General features: G+C 41.5%; 1 protein-coding gene across 3 annotated transcripts; it reads left to right on the forward strand.

The window, feature by feature from the left end:
- The first annotated feature begins 12,583 nt into the window (after positions 1 to 12,583).
- Positions 12,584 to 21,562, forward strand: NXT2 (nuclear transport factor 2 like export factor 2). 3 transcript variants are annotated; one of them, XM_010407720.4, is made up of 4 exons: positions 12,584 to 12,682; positions 14,735 to 14,821; positions 15,948 to 16,092; positions 16,977 to 21,562. In XM_010407720.4, the coding sequence occupies exons 1-4, from the start codon at positions 12,668 to 12,670 to the stop codon at positions 17,153 to 17,155; spliced, it is 426 nt and encodes a 141-aa protein (XP_010406022.1). In that variant the 5' UTR covers positions 12,584 to 12,667; the 3' UTR covers positions 17,156 to 21,562. The 3 variants fall into 3 exon arrangements, with proteins under 3 accessions (XP_010406022.1, XP_019146417.1, XP_010406021.1); XM_019290872.3 differs by lacking the exon at positions 12,584 to 12,682 and adding an exon at positions 12,971 to 13,055; XM_010407719.4 differs by lacking the exon at positions 12,584 to 12,682 and having other exon boundaries at positions 14,702 to 14,821.
- Positions 21,563 to 22,593: the final 1,031 nt, after the last annotated feature.

Raw genomic sequence — 22,593 nt, forward strand, 5'->3', positions numbered from 1 at the left:
AAAAATGAAATAGAAACTAAAAAAGGGGAAGGGAGGGGAGAGAGAGGAGAGGAGAGGAGAGGAGAGGAGAGGAGAGGAGAGGAGAGGAGAGGAGAGGAGAGGAGAGGAGAGGAGAGGAGAGGAGAGGAGAGGAGAGGAGAGGAGAGGAGAGGAGAGGAGAGGAGAGGGAAAAGGGAAAAGGGAAAAGGGAAAAGGGAAAAGGGAAAAGGGAAAAGGGGAGAACTTTTGAAATAGTTACATTAAAATATTTGCTGTTAAGTGTACACCTGTGATGTCTAACAAAGGGCACATCCTAACAGTGGAGGATGAGTTTAAGACAATTTAAGCTTGAGTTTAAATATGTAAACATAATGGGTCTGTCCCTTATAGTGCAGACTTCTTTATGTTCCACAGAAGCCAATGGGAATGGAAAGTTCTCAGCATTTTCCAAAATCAAACCCTTGGAAAGTCCAAGAGAAATAATGCATACTGGTAAAAAACAAAACAAAACAAAACAAACCCAAACAAAAACGAACCAAACAAAAAACCCAAACAAAAGCCAAACAAACAAAAAACCAAAACAGACAAACAAACAAAAACCCAAAACCAAATAAAACCAAACCAAACCAAACAAAATAAACCAGTCTTGATAGTAAAAAATAGGAAGACCCAGTAGTGTGATAAAAGGGATGTACTATTGCCTCCTGAGCACAGCTGGGCACAGCTGGAAAGTGGTGGGAGGGCTTGGTCAAGACTGACTGCAGAGAAAGAGGAGCAAATAATGTGAAAGTCCTGTAAGACAGGATATCTGCAATGAGAAAAGCTGAGCAAATCTCAATGCATCAGAAAAAGGTGAATAAATGACATAATGAATATGAAGTTTTGGAACACTTGGGCCAGTGCTGGAGCCATAAAACAGACAGAGACTGTAGGATACCTTTTGACCCACCAGGTTCCTGTGGGAATCAGCGACAACATCGTTAACAGTGTGACGTCACATAATGAACTCCATACCAGCCTTGGTAAAGCTGCTGGGGTCTGCCAGGTGTGACCTTTGCTGGGATCTTTTACAACCCCAAGCAGCACTGGCTGTCAGGAACTGCTAAATGGTAGTTGGTGTTTTTAGCAGAACTTCTCTAGATTATGCTGACGAGTGTGCCTTCACTTACCATACAGAGAAGTGTATTAAAGGGCAAAATAACAAACCATGTGATTGTCAACATCATCATTTCATACTAGACATGGTTCTGACCACACCTCTGTTTTCCCTGGTCACACTAATTTTCTGGGTGCTGCTCTCAGGAAGTACAAACACTGATGCTTTGCCCGCACAATAACAGTGCTCAGGACACTGTTGCTATTTTGATTTGTATTGCACTACATTGTTATGTACGTTCAGGAACTTCCAGTGTATTTTCTCAGAGAATGTGCAGAATAATTTGGGCCCATTTTTCATGAGCCTTCATTGCTAGTAGACAATAGCATATGGTAGATTCATCTGAAATTTTGTTATATTTTCTTATACTAACCTTTTTCTGGAGGCAAAAATTAAATAACTTTGACACACACACAAGGAATGTTGGTCTGCAACCTGGGTCAATATAAGCCTACAAAATTCCTCTTGGTTTTACTGCTGGCATTGTCATTAACAGTGTTCTGTGCCTGTTATCTGGTCAGATGAATTCTTTTTCTGTTATTTCAAGACATTCCAGTATGCTAAGCTTTAAGTTGTAATTGATGTGCATGCAGTTTGTAAAATAATGTTACTGTTACCTCACCATTTCACTTTGCAATGGGATATCCTCCGTCTGAGTGTTCTGCCCCACAGTATGACAATATTCTGTACTCCTCTCAGTGATTTTCCCTCAGTAAAATCTGTGTCTAGGTTTCAGAGCAATTGAACTACTGTGCTGAAACCATTGTTGCTGATTTCTTCACGTGTCTGCTGAGGATTATTGTGAAAGGTTATTTGGATTAATAAACAGAATTTATTGCCCATATAGTGCCTGTTCGGACCTTGACTGTTATGTCTGTACCCTAAAACATTATGCAGGAAGACAAAAACGTTGTTCATGCTACTAAATTACCATTTGCCTAAATTTCCATTCTCAAATGAGTAGACATTACATGGCCCTACTCTAAGCCTAAAATCCTTAATAAATTAATTTGTTTTAAATTGTGCTACTGATCCATCCACACTGGTACACTAAGTGTACAACTGACTGTTGCTTTAAAATTCACAGAAATTTATCTGGAAGCTAATCTAGTCCATGTCACACTTTTTTAAAGTTTGTTACCATTTCATACAAGCATCTCATTGCTGTAAAGAATCTTAACAAGCTGCTTAAGAAAACATTTAAAGTAACTTGAGAAAATCAACAAAACATTTCTCTTTCTAGAATCTTATCCTCTAAACCTTTCTTCATGTAAACCAACATGTTTTCATTATAGTTCAAATCTTCACTGGGATGTAATTGAAGATACAATTTCTCATACATGTTTTAATATTTCTGACCTGAATATGTACAGTCTTGAAAGCCAGACAGACTTGTAAAGCAAGTGACACTAAAATTTTTCACAGAAGGAGGCAGATGGTACCTACAGGCAGGTGGATATATAGAGGGGACACACTCTGACAGCATTTTTCTGACCAGAAATGGAACTGAGGAAGCCCCGTGCATTTTACTACACAGACCCTTTGCAGTCTCCTGACCTTACTGTCTGAATTTTAATTGTGTTAGAATTTCTAGTTCAGAGTTTGTTTACAGCACTGCCTTCTTTTTCTTGATAGTTGTTCAAGGTTGTGAAGATCTGCCTAAAAATAAAAATTAGAGCAAGTCCCTTGTGCACGTTTCTGTCTCCTTTCTCAGATGAGGTCAGCCAGAGATCAACTGACACCGATACTTGGAGTCTTGGTTGGATATAGAACATTGCTGAATACACCAGGGCACCAGTGAGTGCTGCTCTGGGTGCACAATGGCTCTGTGATTCCTCCTGGCAAAGGACTGGCCTTGTAACCTGAGTGAAGCTGCCTGGAAGAGATGTGCTCTTTGCAGAACTCTCTGTGAGAGCAGAAATCGAAGTTTGTACTCAGTGTGCACAGACACTTTCACAGATCAATGACAACATTTCCTTGGTTCTCAGCAGTCTTCATTGCTTGGGGCATCTAGTGCAAATAATGCCAAAATTCCCTGTCTTTATTAATTATCAGGCTATTGCATACTCCAGAGCCCACTTTAAACTATCATTATTTGTTCCTTTTTGGTAGCTGGATGTACTAAGGTGTGTTCCATCACTGTCATTTTACCTTCTTGTCTTTCTGCTTGAAACTGAAAAAGAACTTGGAAGCTTTATTCTGGTTCTGTACTTAAGTGCCACATAATCTTATTCCAAATGTCTGGGATTATAAAAATAACTCCCTTTTCCAATATTTTCCTATACTTTTGCTTTAGTGATATTTGTGAGACACTCAAATGTACTGTCTGTATTTGAAGAGATTTTCAAACTTCAGTAATACTAATTTTCTTTTGTTTTCATGGCTGAGACGTTATACTCAGACCTAATATACTTAAAAGCCATAGGTCTGTGTGGCCTTTTAGGTACCTTAAGAAAAGATTTAATTTCCCAGAATATTCCCTCATAATGTCCTTGAAAATATCTAACATTTTCTGCAATCTGCTCAATTACAAAAAGAAAAAATATTCTACAGTGTTGTCAGATCTTAAATACATAAATATTCTTCTTTCTTCTCCTTTTGCTCTTTCTGTCTCAATAATGGTTTGAATAACAAGAAGGAACCTTCACTAAAGACACAAGCATCACCTCTTTCTCCTTTCAGAGGAATCTGTTTGATTGTTCACAGGTTCTCAACATCATTTCATCAAACATCTACCAGATTGCAGCAGGCACCCCACTTGGACTCCATGAGGCTGCTGGTTCTTTTGCTCTCCCATTTATAGCGTGCTGTGCTTGGAATGAAATTATTTATATTACTGTTAATTATGGTTACTAATTTTGCAGAGGGATGTAGTTGGTATTGGGAAGCCTGAGGACTTGGCTCAGCTGGTGGTTGGCAGTGGTAAAAGGAGTCTGCAAGAACAACTTTAGATGAAGTTTTGTCACAGTAAAGATTTTAAACTCTTACCAGGGTCCCAAGCCCAGTCTGAAAGGTTTTACAAGCTTTGAAAATATGAAAGCTTTCAGGTTCCCATCTAAGGTATATAAAGGTGAGCTAAGTTTTGGTAGTTCTGGGACAAGAAATTTGGATGCCTTCTATGCAGGGTCTTGTTCCATCAAGATTCTGGCATGACCACGACACTGAACACGAACGCTTGGAGAGCTGAGAGCCACTCTTGTACTCGTGGCTGCGTCCACAGGGGGACAAACGCATCTTGCTGTTTTTCATTCCTTACTCCTGGAAAGCAAAGTCCCTGCACTGGTGCAAAGTAAACAGATTGCGCCAAACGCTGTCCTTTGGACTTCGCTCTGACACGTGGTGGCCAGACGTGCCCCGCTGCTCGCCGCGGTCACAGCGCAGCGACGGCTCGCGGCCCGGAGCGCGCTCCGCCCGTGACGTCATCACTCGCGCCCGAGCGCGCCCGGGCCAAGGCGGGTGCTGCGCGCGCGCCACCTGTGGGTGAGGAGGGGAACGCGCCGGGAGCGCGGGGAGCGGGGAGCGGGAGCGCGGGGAGCGGGGAGCGGGAGCGCGGGGAGCGGGAGCGCGGGGAGCGGGGGAGCGGGAGCGCGGGGAGCGGGGAGCGGGGAGCGGAGAGCAGGAGCGCGGGGAGCGCGGGGAGCGGAGAGCAGGAGCGCGGGGAGCGCGGAGAGCGGGGAGCGGGAGCGCGGAGAGCGGGAGCGCGGGGAGCGGGAGCGCGGGGGGGGAGCGGGAGCGCGGGGAGCGGGAGCGCGGGGAGCGGAGCGCGGGCGGAGCGGGAGCGCGGAGAGCGGGAGCGCGGAGAGCGGGAGCGCGGAGAGCGGGGAGCGGGAGCGCGGGGAGCGGGAGCGCGGGGAGCGGGAGAGCGGGAGCGGGGGGAGCGGGAGCGCGGAGCGCGGGATGCCGGGCGGGGGACTCGGGGCCTGGGCAGGAACAGCTCCCGCTGCCCCAAGTTATCCACGCCCCGTCCAGCCTGGCCTTGGACACGTCAGGGATGGGGCACCCACAGCTTCTGTGGGCACTCTGTGCCAGGGCCTCAGCACCCTCACTGTTCCAAACTTCCAACCTAAACCTACCCTCTTTTAGTTTAAAACCATTAGCCCTTGTCCTGTCGCAACAGGCCCTGCTAAAAAGCCTGTCCTCATCTTTCTTATAAAGCCTCTTTACTGGAAGGCAGCAGAGCCTTGTTTTTCTCCAGACTGAACAATCCCAACAACAATCTCTCAGCCTCTCCTCGCAGGAAATGTGTCTGTCTTTCAATCGCTCTGTCTTTTCTATATTCTGTGAATTTAAAGATCATCATCAGTAAGTTCCGCAAAAAACTTACCCTTCTTTACTTGAATGATGCAGACATAAGCTATCTGCTGTTTATCTTTGACTGTGTTCCTTTCCACCACAGATTCCCCTTTAAAAATCCTTGAGCTTAGTGATGTTTAATCAAATCCCATTTTCGGAGGAGTAACATTTTGGGTGACTTATTATGATAAGTCTACATCGTTCATTCAAAAAGGATCCTTTAAAAAGTTGTCTATATGGTATTCATGGTATTCTTTACTCTTCAGTTTAGTCCAAAAAAAGGAAACAAATCTGTTATGAGGCATCAGCAAGCCCAGGATGCACACAGCTGAGAGGACAGCAGGTCATTCTCAAGGACCTGCTTGTGGAGAGTTTCATAAAACACACATTTCTAGTAGTGCATGTGGTCAGTCAAAAGGTTGTTTGAAGAGAGTTTTCCTGTCTCTTGATTAGTTAGTTGTATGTTGCGAGCAGTTTAAGTTAACATGCTGAGTGTTATCATTCATGCCAGTTTCTCCTGTGCCACAAACAGTACTTGTAAAGGAGAAATTAGGTGGATAATTGTCTGGCAAGTTCTCTCTGCTAACTAGACTTCCCATCCATTATGTGCTTTACTGACTCTGTTATTAGCCACTGGAATATACTTTCAAACCAGTTTTTTTCAGGATGCAACTTGATCTACTGTTTTCATTACCTTCACTCCTGGTGCGTATCTCCTACAGTTCATAGAACATCTATTTGGATGGGTACAGTTCTGTTCTTTCCACTCTTCAGAGGTATTGTGTGACTGTCTTAAATTCCCACATTTTCTTCTCACACATACTTGTGTGGTGATTTCATCAACCCTCAGATTCAAAGCTTGCCTGTGCTGAGATGTTTTTCAGGTCTACCTCTCAATTTCTAAGCACTTTCCTATCACATAATGTTGCTTCATTTCCTTTTGAATATCTTCTTCGCCACAGTCCTCCCAGTTGCTCAATGCTGTAATAATGCTGCTTCATTCATCAAGTATTCATATTTCACTGCTTCATGCAAAACATTCCCTAATAACATTTCTAATAAACATGTTTGTTCTTTCCCCACAGCTATGACTCTCTAAGGTCACTCCCCAGCCCTGACTGTTGTAACATTTTCCACAATTTACGTGATCTGGATTTCCCTCTCCCTTTCCCCCCGCAGTTTATATAAAATGTATTTGTTGTCTAATGTTCTTAGCCTGGTGATTTGACTGGATCCTTCCATTGCCTCTGTCACATAATTTGATCTACTAAACATTACTTTCCACCTCCCCTTACTTGGGTGTCCTTAGCTCACAGTGAACGACCTTAAACTTGATCCTTTTGGAGATGCTACAGGCCCTGCAATTCTGACTGGAGTTACCCAGAGCTGTAAGGGGAACTCTGCACACTATGTAGGAAAAAATGCTCCAAACCTAAGGACAGAACCAAAATGTGACATTTTTCAGAATTTCACATCCCAAAGAGAACCCCTCATGACAAATTTAACAAGCAATTGTTTGTGTCAGGCAATATGACAACTATTGAGCAAACAGCTGTTGCTCCAGATGGAAGATGTGTGACAGCTGGTGGGTCCAGGTGCATCGCTCTGGAATAAATCAACAGAACACTGGCATGGTGGTTTATTCCTGCCTGTCTTCATGGCATTTAAGCCAATTTCTTGGGTGTTCTGCTCTCAATCCTTAAGAAACAATTTTTTGCACAGTGGCATATTAATGTGTTGAAATGTAAATAATAGGGAGAAGACTTATAGTGAATCATGACCAGAATTTAGGGACACAGCCTATTATAATTCTATGAGCATGTTCACCCTGAATTTAAACCACCATTACAGGAGATTCTCATATTTCCTGTGCTTTGTTCTTTAGACATACTGAAGTGGTACAGAAGCAAATAGAGCATTTTATCTGAAGGTAGCTTATCTGTATCTAAATTTTCCTGATTGGGACACTGTGACCAATGTCTGAAACAATGTCTGAACCTTTTAGAGGACACTTTCCACTTTCTGACAACTGAACAAGGATTGATAGCAAACCCCACCTATGTCCCTAAATAAGTCAGATGTATTTGGCTGAAGTTGTAAATGTGTGAGGTTCTGCAGCCTATTACCGGTACCCTGAGTCCTCCTGTTACCTGATCTGTTTTAGTGCCTAAAAGGAAATAATCTCTCATTATCCCTACGAAATAATCTTGAAATATAAATCCAAAGGTTGTCTAGGAAATCTCTCATGTTTCTGTCTCCATTGGTTTGGTCTTTCTGAAAGGAATCTTCATGTCCTTAAACCTCTTCACTAGAGAAAAGCAACATGGAGAAATAGTATTTTTAAAGATAATTATCCCTTTTCTCTCTTTGATGTAAACTCTAAAGGAATGCAGAAAAACAATTTTTAAAAAAATGTCATAGGGCTTGGTTTTTTCTGAGTATTTACCTTTCTTGTCTGTTAGGTGAAAAAATCATAAAGGTCCTTGTAAATCACTCAAAGCTTGTGTTCCTCCACTACTTACTACTGTGTTTTTTAAATATATTCCTTATTGGCAGACTAGTGCAATCATGGGAGTTAATAATCAGATTTAGGGTTCTTTGGTGAATCAGTATTTACACTGCAGCAATGCAGAGTTTGTTATTAATAACTGCAGTGGGAATGGGAGTTCATCCTACTGAGTGTTTGGTAAATGCAGTACAAATGTTTCAGGAAGATTCCTGTGCTTTCCATTATAAACAATCTATTCCAAAGGATGTAACTTGTCAAAGAAAAATAGATTAGGCTGTTACAGATGAGATTATATGCTGACCTAGGTCTCATCTATATGGGTCTCTATCTCTATCTGGGTAAATAAATAGAATCTGTGAAAGAGTAAAGGTAGAAAGGAAACTTGTGTGTGGGCTTGCTCTTCAGCATTTCTTTTCATCTCTGGGAACAAACATCACTGTTTTAATGGATATTCCTTAAAATGATTGGAGAGATGGGAGCTTTCACAATCAGATCTTATATTTTACTTTTGGTTAGCTGACGGCTGAGAATATTCAGGAAAAAGAAGAGTAGGTGGTGCCCTCCATGCAAGTCTTCACTAGAAAAGGTGTCAGACTCACTGTTTTGTCACTGCAGGCAACTCTGGGGACAGCTGGGAGTTCTGGAATCCCCATAGCTGTCCCCATCTACACTGATAACTTCAAAGGAAGCACAGTGTGGGGGTTCCAATGTAAAGAATGCACATGCAAGGAAACATGTATGTCATATATTGGGATTATCTGTTTGGAAAATGTTTATCTTCTGCCCACAAATTGTCAAAGGTGAGTTATTAATGTTGTCAGAGAGCAACGTGTTATTGCAGCCACAGGCCAGAAATGTGCCAATGATTCTGTGGAAACAAGACAATTCACTGGAAGTGCTATGACTTTCTTCAGTAAATTTGATTGGAGGTATGTTTATAACATAAAGAAAACAGAGATGAGAAATAGCTCATTTTGTACAGCTTCTCTTCATTCCCTGACAGTCCTTCCTATTAAAAGGCTTGTGAATAAGAAACTTTTCTTATTGTAGGTGGAAAACAGCAAGCCCTCTGATGCTAAAATTTGTCCTTTGGGCTCTGAGCTGGGTCTCCTATTGTTCCATCTCATCATGCATGTACAAGGTTAGAAGGAATAGGGGGAGAAAAGTGGTTGTGAAAAGCAGACAGAAAAAATTCCCAATATTTAGGTCTATTCCAACTGCTGTGCTCAGGGGAAACCTAAGGCACAGTTTCAATTATCAGCTGGCCAAGGACCAACAGGGGAATTTGCACCTTTTTTGTAAGTTCTCCCAAAGTGACAGTAATTATTTTTATTTTAGAAAAGAGACAAAATAGTTCAATAAAAGCAATGATATGTTGAAATTGTACCTGGGGAATATCCTGCCTGAAAAAGCTCTTTTAAGTTGCAATACATTTGGTATCTAAACTGCTTGAATTTTAATTTTGTCTGTATATGTCTGTAATTTGAAATTACTCTGATGCCTATTGATTAGTTTCATCTGAAACACACGTCTCACTTAGAAAATATTGATTTGTGCATCACCTTTTAGCCAAGTAGGTTAATTGAATGGTGCTTGGGTAATTATTTCAGATGCAATCTCTGTCTAATATTTGCCTTCAAAGAGCTGGTGGAATTGTTTGACATTTAGCCAAGATATTTCCTAAAACTGGAGCTTGAGCACAGGGGCAGTGGAACTGTGGTAGTGACTAAGGGTGCATTTTGAAGAAACTTTGTTTATTCCCTATTTAGCCAGAGCAAACAAACCAAAGGCCAGGTCTGGCTTCCACTGGGGTTAATGGGATTTTGCCAATTTTTTTAACAGTTGACTATTGGATTACTGATATTTCAGGGAACATTGGGTACCATTGTAATAACACAGAGAGCAGGGATAGTCCAAAGGAAAGGTATGCTGCTTTCTGTGCTGCAGAGCTGCTGTGCCAGATAAGCTGAGCACAGAACCATAGGTCAGATGCTCAGACAATGCTAAATAGTTTGGAATATTCAGGAATAAAAGTAAAACATCTGCAAGCATGTACTCAATAATCATAAAGGATTCCCCTAACTCTTCCATTTGTAAAGAAAAGCAAGTGACAAAACTCTTTTCTTCCAGCTGGAAGTAAATTGGTTTTCACTGGAAAGTGATTCCTTAAAAGGTCACAGGTACATTTGGCCTGGAGAAATATTACTTAGCATTTGATTGATATTAAGCCCTCCCACTAACCAGTTAATTGTTGTGGGCTACCTCCCAGTGCCCAGCGTTCAGGCCAGAGCCAAATGTAAATTGAGCTCAGACTATGCTACAAGCTGGCCTGAGCTAACAATTTCAGAGAGCACATAATCTACAGTTCCAGCCCTGCAGGCCTTTCTCATCTGAGTGAACTCTGCACTGAAGTTCTATTAAATCTATAATGTGCAGTAGTTTGTGCTCCATCTGTAGCTGATCCATAATTATTCATTTAAAAAAGAAGAAAATTTAATCAAAATTTACTTTAAATTTGCCTATTCTCAAAGGATGTCTCTTTTTTGAAGGGAAAAAAACCCACAAATATGTTTACCTGGCCACATGTCTTACACACATATGGCCAGATTTTCACAAGAGGTCAAATAATGCTTCACTACCTAATGAAAGTAAGAGGATTTAAAAATTTCTTTAACAAGAAAATGTGGTGACACTAAACTGACCTGTTCTGAAAATTTATCCCCACTTGAGACTGCTTTGAATGGAGTAAAATGGAACAGTTATTTGTACTTGATCTCAGCATATCCCACTGGATACAATTACCACTTCAATATATAGCAAGTTCTGTTTTTCTTTAAAAAACAAGGGAGGTATTTATTAGGATAAGAGTCATTGCATTCCTCCAGTTCTGGTATGGCAGAAATTTGAGGTGGAGTGGTCACAGTTGAGAGTCCCCATGGGTCTGTAACAAGCACAGTTTCTGCCAGGGTCCACCTTTTATGCTGGGAACTGGCCAAAATAGGCTTTCTTAAGTCCACTGCAGTTTAGTAAACCTCAAATCCAGCTTTAGTATTAATTTGTTATCCAGCCTATAAGTCAAACATCTGAGACCTACTCCCAGTTGTCATTAAAATCAACAGATCGAATCTTTGAGTTCTCATTCAGCTCTTGCTCAGGCAAAACCCTCAAACACTGAGTCATGATCCAGTTTCACAAGCATCCCATTAATCAGAATCTGTCTGGATTTGGCCAGTGTCAGTTGCTTCCCTTGTTTTAGGAGACAGTTCATCAAACGTCTGTACATCTGGGACACATTATTGCACTCTCTGGTAATTTTATCAACAGTTGAGAGTCCTGCCTTTCACAAGAGCCACTCACTATTCACAAAGATGATCAGTCTTAGAGAACAGCCTGGCCAGCTTGAGAGATGAAGTGTTGTGTGAATTGCTGTCCTCGAGAGAATTCTTCTGCTAAACATCGCCAGATGTGCTAAAGCTTGGGCAGCCAGTGGGACTTTGGGAGCAGGGATGCTGCATGTGCAGGAGCACCGTGCAGCCCCTGAAAGCTGAGGAGCCCCACAAGAATGGTCAACCTACCAGCCTAATTCAATCACTCACACAGGCCACAGATCGGTGCTTTGGTCTCTATTCAGTAGAATGGCTACAGAAATTTGGAACATTTGCCTTCTGCTGCCCCCTGGACTTGCCCTTCAGTGTTGGGTACAGTGCTGCAGTGAGATTTGGAGGCCACAGTGTTCAAGAGTGTTATGATTCCAGTGATGTAATGTATGTTCTGAATCAATAAATTAAAAAGTATTGTAGCTTGTTGGGTTCTTTTAATAGAAAATGTTCTACTGGAAATCTGTCAGTGTTAATTGCGTGATTTTAGAGGAAAATAAACTATAACCTATTGAAAGTTACAAAGCCATTACTCCAAGTCCAGCAAGACTATTTGCAAAACTAAGGACTATCAGGCATCATTCATTTTATCAAGGATAATCAGGACCTGTGGGCCTAATTTGAGTCTATAACCGAGGTCATTACAGAAATATCAGTTTGCTGTGACACAGAGCAAGGCTCATTTGAAAAGCAGCCTGGGCAAGATGCAGCCTGTCTTCATTTTTGCATAAGTCCTAATGCAAATGTGCATGATTGTCACATGAGGGATCTGTAGGAAAATGCGAACTCTTCGTCTTACTGGAGATTGAATTCCGTTTTCATTTGGTGGTCACTACTTGCCCAGTATCAAATATTTTACAATAAAAGTCTATGCAGTTTGATTCTGAAATTATTCAGTGGTTTAAATTTTAATTGATTTTGATCAATGGCTGAAAATAAAAGAAGACATGGCCTAACCCAAGTGGCTGAACGCATTTCTGAAATCTTTATACATCTTTACTTCAGTAAAGATATTTTTAGTTATTTTGAGTAAATTTGACTGAAGTTTTAAAGCAGTTACTTCTAATTCCTCCATACAAATAGGGAAATAGATAATCATACACGCTATTTAATTGTGATTAGAATTGTAATTCCTTTTCCCGAGTGTCGGCTCTCTGGGGAGGTTTCCAGCAGCAATGATGTGAAAGGTTGGTGATATCGATTATGGAATCAAAGCCCCGCCGCAGCCGGACCGGCTTTGCGGGCGGAACGCTCCCCGGGGCACCGCGGGCGCGGCGGAACGCTTTCGGCGAGGGACGCGCGGCCGGAAGCGGTTGACCTTGCACTTCCGGCGCCCTCCCGCCTCGCCGCCCCATGGCCGCGTCCGTGGTGAGTCCGGGCCGGGCCGGGAACCGCGGCCTGGGGCCGGGGGAGCGCGGGGTGTCCGGCTCGGGAGGGTGGCTGCGCTTGAGAGGGCGGGTGTGGGAGCGCGGGGAGGCCGTCGGGAATGTCCCGGCTCCGTGAGGGACGGGGCGGGCAGGGCGGTAGCGGCTCAGCGCGGGGTGTGGGCAGGGGTCACTGCCACCCTCCCGAGGGTCCCCGGCGCAGGGCGGGGGTTCCAGTGTTGCGGCCTCAGCGTCCTCGAACAGGGGCCTTAGGACAGAGAGGGGCTCAGTGAGGGCGTCGGCAGCGGCCGTGTACGTTGGAAAACTGCTTGGAGTTGCCGCCAGAGTCTTCGAGAAGTTGATTCGGGGATTGTTTGGTTGGTTTTTTTGAATTATGGCTTTCCTGTTAAATGCTGGGAAGGAGGGTTTCTGAGTGAGGTGGTTGGACGTTGGAACCCGAAGGAACTGTGATCATCTCCATTCTCGGAGATGTCCAAACGTGGCAGGAGACAGGACAGAGGACACAGAGCTGTCAGATGCAACCAGGAAAGTGGATCAACCTTTGCAGTCAGCTCTGCTTTGAAATGGGATTAGGACCAAATGACCTCCACAAGTTTATTCCAGCTAAAATTGTTCACAGAGTTTAAAACTGTGTTCTGGTTGTGGCTGTAAAAAGTTGCCAAAACCGACAGAGCTTATTTCCACCAGACTTCTGTTGCAGGTACCCCAGCAACTCATTCCAGTCTCCTGGTGTTTCTCCAGTGCCCTCGCTCATGCCCATTCCATCTCTTGGGAGCTGGAGGGGAGTGTTTGGTGCTGGTTGGGAAGGGCTGGTGTGCAGCCTGAGCTGGCTGAGGGCTCACGGCCCCCTGCTCTCGCTGGCACAACAGGCAGAGCTGCAGTCACTGTTCCCAGGGCAGGTCTGACACTCCTGTCTCCAGAGTTTCTCTGGGCACTTTCTGGGACTGTGAGTTCAGAATTTGCTGGGGGAGGTAGGAAGATGAAGAGCAGGTTTGTGTCCTTGCAGGGGGAGAGAAAAAATAGTGCATAGTGGTGTTTGTCTTTGCTGAATAAACAGGGGTTATTTGATAGGCCATAGCTACTTTTCAAATTGGAACTTTCTCTGATTGTGAATATTTCTTGTGGTAATACCAGAGGAATTCCTGGGGGTTCTGGAGTATATTCAGTAAAAGCAGCCAAGAAAATGCAAGCAGTGACATTGTTCCACACTGGTTGAGTTATAGATACAGAGTATAATACTGGAATAAAACAGTGATGAATAATAGCATTGTAAACAATTGATCAGAAGAGAACCAAATGCAGGTTTATGGGTGTATGGACAGGAAATTCAGAAGCTGCTTTCCAGGATGTCCCAGTTCAGGGTCTGTAAGACATCAAGGGCCGAACAGCTGAACAAACTGAGCAAATAACCCAGTGAGATCACAGTGCAGTGCTGGGACTACAAAGGTTGTTACCTGGGGATGAATAAAAACAGAGAGATGTAAGGAAAATGATGAGGTGTGAGGAGAAGTGTTTGTTTTTATCTGTGGATATAGGTCTGATTGATACTAGAAGGAATACATCCAGATGTTGGTGTTCTCTCTCTCATTATGTTTTATATTTCTATATATAAAGGTGTGTTAAAAAATGAGACTTGGATGGAGGTGTGATGGGGTTCTTGCTAATTCTCAGAAGTACATGAATAAATCTTGTTCCTTAACTTTATTTCAGAACAGCCATCACAGCAACAGCTGTTTTCCCTGAATACTTGTGTGGCCACACTACCTGCAGCCAGCTGTAGCCCATTTTCCAATGTAAATATTTGCAATTTAAATACAATAAATATATCAGCATTCAAAATTGATGCTAAAACTGTCCCCTGCCTAACAGCCGGTACTTCTGCAAGTAGAAAAGGAGGTCAGAATAAATTTCGACGTTATTTGATGTCATCTTTTGGTGAGGATGGAAAAGACCAGTCAAAGTGACTTGCAGAAGAAATTGAGTTAATGATTGGGTTGCATAATTAAAGTAACTTGATATGATTTCTTCCCTCCAGGATTTCAAAACCTATGTGGATCAAGCTTGTAGAGCTGCAGATGAGTTTGTCAACATTTACTATGAGACAATGGACAAAAGAAGAAGGGTATGTAGCTGTTTTGACAATAGTTAGGGCTGTCTTGGCACTTTTGTTTGCTTTTCTAACTGTCATTACACAGAAAGCACCTGAACATTGGTTACCATGTGCTGTATTGGCCATGGCAGGGCAGGGCAGCTGCTCCTCAGGCTGCCCTGCAGAGGACTTGAAGCTCCTGTGCAGTGTAAAAGGGGCTGTTCAGAAAGTGCCTCAGACTTTTCATGACCCTAGTTCAGTTGGTGTAGGACTATGTCTTACAGGTACAGGATTAGGTCAATACAGGGAAGTAGAACTTGCTTTATTCTCCCTTGAGGTCAGGATTTAGCTTCATTTTTCCCAAACTTCTTTCATTAACAGTTACCACTTTTGGTCCTGGGGTTCTTCTGAGTGGCTGAGGTTGAAGTGGTACATCTGTGTCTGCCTCTGCAAATCTTCATGGACCACTTTGATGTGGTACCATGTGACAAATATTGTCACCAAAAGAGAGCCTTGGAGACTGGTCTTTGGAATTTTAAATGTACTGTAGCTGCAATTTAATAACTTGAAGTTTATGTGAAAGTACAAGCAGTCCCATGTTACTTCACAGTCACTTTGCACATGAGTAGGTTGGACAGGGATGTGTCAACACTTTAAAGGAGAGTTGGGCAGTTACTCAGCTGTTGACAGCTTATGAAACATTTGGGAGGTTGGTCTGCTGCTGTCCTTTTCAAGTTTCACCTGTTCCTGGTCTTGCTCACTTTTTTTTTTAATACTAAAATTATAATTTCCTGACCTAATCTGTGTTGTGTGCATACTCTCCCCCTCAGAAAGAAAACAGAAAATCAGTGATAAATTTATTGTGGAAAGGTAGCAGTGTCCTTTTGTTAGCAACCAGTTCAGTTCTGTCATTACCTTTGTTAAAGGGATGTAATCAGTATTTGAGACATGAGTCACTGTGTCACTGATAAAGGAGAATGTGTTTGTTAGTTTTAATTCTTGGTCAGGAGCACTGATTGTTAAAAGGAGCTACTGTTTCAAGAAGGCATTCTACTGTCAAAGTAACAGAAGAAGTCAATAATTCACAGTGTAAGTTTTGTATGTTGTCCATTGTATGTTTACATATCTTTACTAAATGTGCATTTTCATAATCACTCAGGCTTTAACCAGACTGTATTTGGACAAAGCAACATTAGTTTGGAATGGAAATGCAGTGTCTGGGCAAGAAGAACTAAATAAGTTTTTTGAAATGTTGCCATCAAGTGAATTCCAGGTTAATGTGTTGGATTGCCAGCCTGTTCACGGTAAGGTTGTATTATAATTTACTTAGTTATTTTTCTTTTTTTTGTAACTATTGAAAGAGAGCAATTATAACAGTGCTTAGAAATTCCTTTGGAGTAAGCTTAGAGAAAATACCAAGGGTTGAAATGTCAAGTTGTGCATAAATAAAGCACAAACCAAGAGATGCAGCAACTATACACTTTTTTCATGCCTGGGAAAATATTTTAAGGACTTTTTTTGTTTAGATCATATTCAGAAGTGATCTATTTTCATGTATGGAAAAAGTTTGGCTTATCAGGTTATGTTGTGCTTGGGAGACCCCTATGGTGGCCTCTTGTACTGACCTGCAGTATAATGTGGAACAAATCATTATTAACCTGTATGTACTTTGATTTCTTTACATCTAGAATAGGTGTTAAGTTCTTTAGATTTCTGATTAACAACTGGTAAAAAAAGGCTTACATAATTGAGAAATTAATACATTGCTTCTAATGGACATTTTGGGAAAAGCCTGTGGTCAAACACACTTGCTTTGCTCTGCTGTGAAAAAGATACAATTTCTCATAACGGGGGGTAAAAGTATATGCAAGTTGCTAAATATCTCTATGTGTGTATATCTCAAGTAATGAGAGCTGATTCTAAGCACAAACGGAGGTGTTTGTCAGTGCTCTAAAATGACGAGCAGGAGATGAAAGTGGCAAAGCCATTGCCAAGCCGTGTTGGTGAAGCCACCGCTGTCTGTGTAGAAACGCTGCACCAGAGCTGCACTTCCCTGCCTGTACCCAGCTGTTAGCCTGGCGCAGTGTAACCAGAGTTGAACACAAGCTTCTGTGTACATTTCCTGCCTCTTTACCTGCTAGTCTTTGTTTGAGTTGTTTTCTTCATCATTTCATACCTCCTTGTGAAGAACAAGCTACTCAAGGCCAGACAACAGTCCTCGTGGTGACAAGTGGGACTGTCAAATTTGACGGGGATAAGCAGCGCTACTTCAATCAGAACTTCCTGCTGACGGCACAGGCCACCCCCACCAACACCGTGTGGAAGATCGCCGGGGACTGCTTCCGCTTCCAGGACTGGGCCAGTTAGCAGGGCCTGGCACGGGGAGTGACCTCTCTCATTTGGCACCAACAGGTCCACTGTGCAGGCAGCTGTTCCCACACAGGGAACGCACGCGCTCTTTGTGTTGCATCTGTTATTACGGACGGTCTGCAGATGTTTCGGGGTTGATTCCAGTGACCATGGCTTTAGTTATAAACTTAAAATGTGAGAGGTTGCTCGTGTTAGTTGAATTTAGTAAAGTGCTGAAGGCAGTGAGCTGTATTCGAATCATTCCTAAAATGCCTTACATGCAGCTATGCTGCCACTGCTGAGTGCTCAAACTGTGCTGTTTGAACACAAAATCCTATTCATACACAATTCTGACCAAACGTAATTTTTTTCAACTTGAAAAGATCTGTTTTTACAGTAGCATCTTCTCTCTTTTGAAAAAGATGCTTGTGGCATGAAGATGGAATTCTGAAAGCTACCTACTCCCAGTTGTAAGAGGCTGGGAAGGATTGCTATGGTTTCTACTGTTAGTGAAAGGAGCAAATACAGCTCCTAAGTTGTGTAATCTCTCAATCCATTGGAAAGGTAATGTTTACCTTCTCTGATGCCAAAGGACTATATATCTTTGGGTTTCCTTTTGGTCTGAGCTTCCCAGACTTTGGTTGTTTATTCCATGGATTCATTCATATGTAGGGCATGCTGAATGATTCGGAGCTCCTGTGCCAGTAACTCTTCACGTGCGTGTGAAGGACTTCAAACTGATTATTTTTCTTTTGAAGTCTTACTGTGACCTAGAAATAGGTCGGATACATGATTTCTGTTGGCTTTAATTCTGCATTCTGTTGCTATGAGGTTTGGATTATTTTTCCCATATTAAGTCTGCAAGTTTTGAATCCTTTCTGTCTTTTCAGGAAACATTGTAGTTAAAAAGTGGCACTGAAAGTGTGTATTACTGTGAAGCCTTCAATTTTTCTCACCAGTACCGTTATTCAGAACAGGTGCTTGCATTATTTTCAATTGAGAACAGCAGCTCTGCACCACTAACACTATCTTCCTCTCATGCAAGTGTTTACTGTATTTTTCATGTTCTTTTTAAACATTGCCTGTAATTATTGATACTGGGGGGTTTGTGTGTCTTGCTTTAAATTTGTAGTTTAAAGCTTCCAGCTGCTTTGAAACACTTTTCAGGACTGTAAGTTGAGAGTGTCCACCTTAACTTCGGAACTTAAGAGCAAATCTGAGTATCAGCAGCTTTTGTTTCAAACTGGTGCAATTCTGTTTTAAGCTGAGTAACACAAACAAAAAAACAAACCCAAAATGTAGCTGTATCCCTGAGCATACACTTGCTTGTAACTGAAAATACAGGAGGGGAGCTTGTAACTCTCATCATAGCCCATGTTTCAATGACAACAGCAGTCTGAAAGCAGTTACAACTGGAGCTCGCTTGTTCAGTGACTTAAGTGGAGAAAACTGTGAAAATGAGCAATATCTCACTTGTGTGAAACATCTTAAAGCATCTGTAGTTTGTGAAGTAATCCCACAAACAATGGGATGTTTAACTGAAATGAGTTGGCTTTATTTCCTTTTCAGGCCCTCTAGTCTTTACACCAGTAAGTTAGAATTAGTAACCTGTCTCTGTTCAGAGGCTGTTTATGGTCAGAACTATTGTGTACCTATTTTTCAGGCTGAAGAATTTGAATTCCTGCAGAACAGTGCAAGAACAGAATTTTTGAAAAACTGTAAATATTGTAAATACATTGTTATTTCTGTATGTAGTGAAGAAAGGATCATTCTATTTAATTACTGTTTGTTCTTAAGAAAATATGTGATGTTCATATATTTGTATTTCCTCTACAAATTGAAAACATAACCTAAGCATGCCTGTAACTGGTACAGCATTGTTGAGCTGTGACACTGGCGTGGTGTATTCTACTGGCTGTTTAACTTGCTGTTGATTGTGTAAGTGGTGTTACAGATCTGCTTTGCATACACAAAACAGGTTTTGCCTTTTAAAATGCAGCAGTGGTTGCAGCTGTGGCATTGGCTTGTTGGACTTTGAAGGCGGTCACCAGAACACACACTTATATCAGTACCTGATGAGCTTGTGCTGTGAATAAATACTTATTGGATATTTTTATCCAAGTTTGAATTTGTATTATAATAATTTTTAAGCTTTTTCTAGGCAGACTGGGAGATTCAAAGTATACGAGGCAATGTTTCAATCAGATGTTATTGTCAATTATTTTCGTGCTATTCAAATGCAAGCTTGCTTTTAAATCTGACTTTTGCAATTAATATTAAAAAAACTGACCAAACAAAAAAACCCCACCACTACCTGGAACATGACTGAGGAAGATAACTAACTGGCCTAGCTGGACAAACCCAGTTAAAACTCTTACTTAGTAAGGTTTGTAGCTGGAATAGGACTTGGTATGCATACCCAGGAGTTTTGTAGGGAAATTCATTGGAACACAATTGCTTCAGGCTGGGAAGAAGTGCCAGTTACTCCTGCCTATTTCCATTGTCTTCGATGAGGATCACTTGGGGTGATTCAGTACTACCATAATTAGCTCTTGCTCTTTATAACTGAAAATGCTGGTTTGCAAAATATTTTTATTTATTATTCTAAGTGAGAATGTAGCTGTTAGAGTCAGTTAGTGGTTTTACAATGGAGTAACTAATGGCACAAACAAAAAATCTTTCTTACTAGCTCCATGCTGCTTGTTAATATTCTGTGCTGAAATTAGCAGAAGAGAACACAGAAATGCTTTCGTTTCATTCGCTAAAAACCCATCCAGCTGGTTTAGTGTGACCATTGCTGACTCTGCTGTAATACCCAAAATTTACAGTGGGCATCTATAAAATGAATATGTTTGTGCTTCAAACACTGAACTGGAGTTAATGCTTCCATTTTTTTGTTTGAGACCAAGTTACTCATGTACAACCAGTCAGGGAATTAAAGCCAGCTGAAGAGCTAAGCACTTCCACATATGAAATTGTAGCAACTGAAGACTTGAGAGATCTTCTCTTTTGTGTATGTTCCTTGTATTGTCTATAGAAGTCACTGCTTTTATGTTGCTCTGTTCTTTTGGCATACCACAGTTAAATTGATTTAAAATGCCTATGCTGGAGAAAAGGGATTTGTTCTGATGGTATGAATTGTTTGTTCTGATATGCCTGTGCTTCCTTACCCTGTCTGGAGAAAAGCACATTATAAAGAAATGCTGTTTTACCAGTAAAATAACTTTCCACACTTGAATATATTTTGTAAGTTTTTGAAATTGTTTAAGACCTCTTGTAAGATTAATTTTAAAAAACTGAAAAAAAAAACCAACTAAACAAAAAAATCCAAAAAACACCTACCTGTTACTCTACCTTTTTTTTTTTAATTATTAGAAGTTTTCATAGCTCGTTCTTATGATATTAAAAGTGCAAGAAATAATTTGCGGCTTCCTTATCTTTACTACTTGTGTTGTAGGTCTGAGTTCTGATTGTTGCCGAGTGGTGCTGGGGCACTGTGGAACAGGCGGGCAGCTCTCTCTCTGGGAAAAAATGTGTCTGGAACAACTCTATGGCAAATGCCTTGCCAAGAGCACTCTCAAGCAGTAAATGTTGAGCTGCCCAAAGTAACTATTTCAAATTAACATATCCCTCTAAAATTTACTGAAGTTTAGACTGTTCTCCAACACATACCTGGATGAAATCAAACAAAATTTGAGCCAGATCCTTGGGTTGTAAATATTTTCACTGGGAGCATGTTGTGCTTCTGCTCTCTAAGAAGAAATGAAACACCTAAATGGTAAATGCCTTTTGTGATAACTCCAGTGATTTATTCACTGTTTTGCTGTTTAGAACATTAAATTACTGATGCACACTTGCTCAGTGTAGACAGCAGCTTTGAAATGCTAACACTGCAAAGATGAAGATGTTCATGCATGGTCAGTAGTTGCATGGAAACAGATATTGTTCTAGAAGTGTATTCTGGAAACAATGCCAAATGTGTTGGAAAGTTCTTGCTGTGTTTGAGGGTGTAGATTTCAGTGAGGCTCTCCAAGCAGTTGCTCTTGGTAATGATCCTAAGCAAGGCTCTGACAGCTGATGTAAAGGTTTATGAGTGCTGGGAAAAATAAACCAGCCCAAGCCAGAAGATATTTTTGCAGGTATGTTGAAAGTGAATCCAGAAATTTTTCTTTCAAAATTGCCAACTCGGCTGAAGAAAAGAATATTAAAGTCTTCCTGGGAAAGCAAGCTTTTCTTCTTTGTTCTAACTGCAGAAAGGTAGGACATTGATAGCTGGGCTTACTCCTTCAGAAGGCTGGGTTTAATAATATAAATAAATCTATATTGTTATCCTTCGTGATTGAGTGGACTACAGACACTAAGTGGCGATTTTGCCCTGCATCAATAATACATGTGCCTTAGAATATACTCTTGATGGCAAAATTGTGTTGGATTGCAGTGGCTGATTTTTGTCTTCTTGCAGCCTATTTCAGTTCAGTCCCACTGGGTTTGCATCTTTGTGGTTTTTCAAGATTTCCAACCACTACACGATGTATTGAACTTACTAAAACAAAGAGAAATTTGCTGGGTTCAATACTTATATATCAAGGTCTGTATGCCACAGTATGAATTCTTGAGTGTTTCAAGTACTTTGGTGTGTCTTAATGCACAATGGTGTTATCTTATTTAAACAGCAGGGTGAACTGTAACTATAGCAGATGGACTGATGTAAATCACAAATTACTACAGTTGACCAAGACCTTGTGATCAGGTGTTGAAAGGCTCAGATAGAACAGCAGATAATTAGATGTTTAGTTACTTGGCAGGAGGTCTTGTGCTTCTTATTTGTGAACTGTGTCATGCGGGGCAAACTTTTTCACATGGGCAGCCCTTGGTTTTAGGTAGGCTCTAAATACAGCGTGTTGCATGTACTTTGGAATTTGAGGGAGTAAGAGAAATGGATTATGAAGGTAGTGGAAAATCTGTTGAAGGAATCAGTGGTGCTTGGAGGGACTGCCACAATCTTCCTTTAGATTTGTCTATGGGATGAAGCAGTGGAAAGCAGGTAGTAACCAGCTGATATTAAATAAAATGTGTTAAGCACACACACTTTAGTGTCCAGTGCATTGAAACTTCAATGTGTGCAGATCTCTCCTACTCAGAAAACTCTAATGGTCCTTCCCCTATTTGTGTCTAATGTAGCTGAGTTCAGTGGTCCTGAGTACTTCCTAAGCTATTAGCCTCTAAGACCCCTCTCAGAGTCCTGCTCATGGACAGTGGTCAGGTAGAAAAAGAAGTTAATCACTGAGATAGAATAAATAAAAGGTTTGGGATATGCATAATGATCCCCTCACAGGGGGAAACTTTGGTCATAGCGTAATTCTGATTGTACTGAAAGGAATCCTCACAAAATCTGCTAATGGGACTGATACATTGTTTTAGTTACTCCAGTGTGAAAGTTCATTAGACAGTCGACT

This window comes from Corvus cornix, chromosome 4A (assembly GCF_000738735.6).
Source record: "Corvus cornix cornix isolate S_Up_H32 chromosome 4A, ASM73873v5, whole genome shotgun sequence".
NCBI lineage: Eukaryota > Metazoa > Chordata > Aves > Passeriformes > Corvidae > Corvus > Corvus cornix.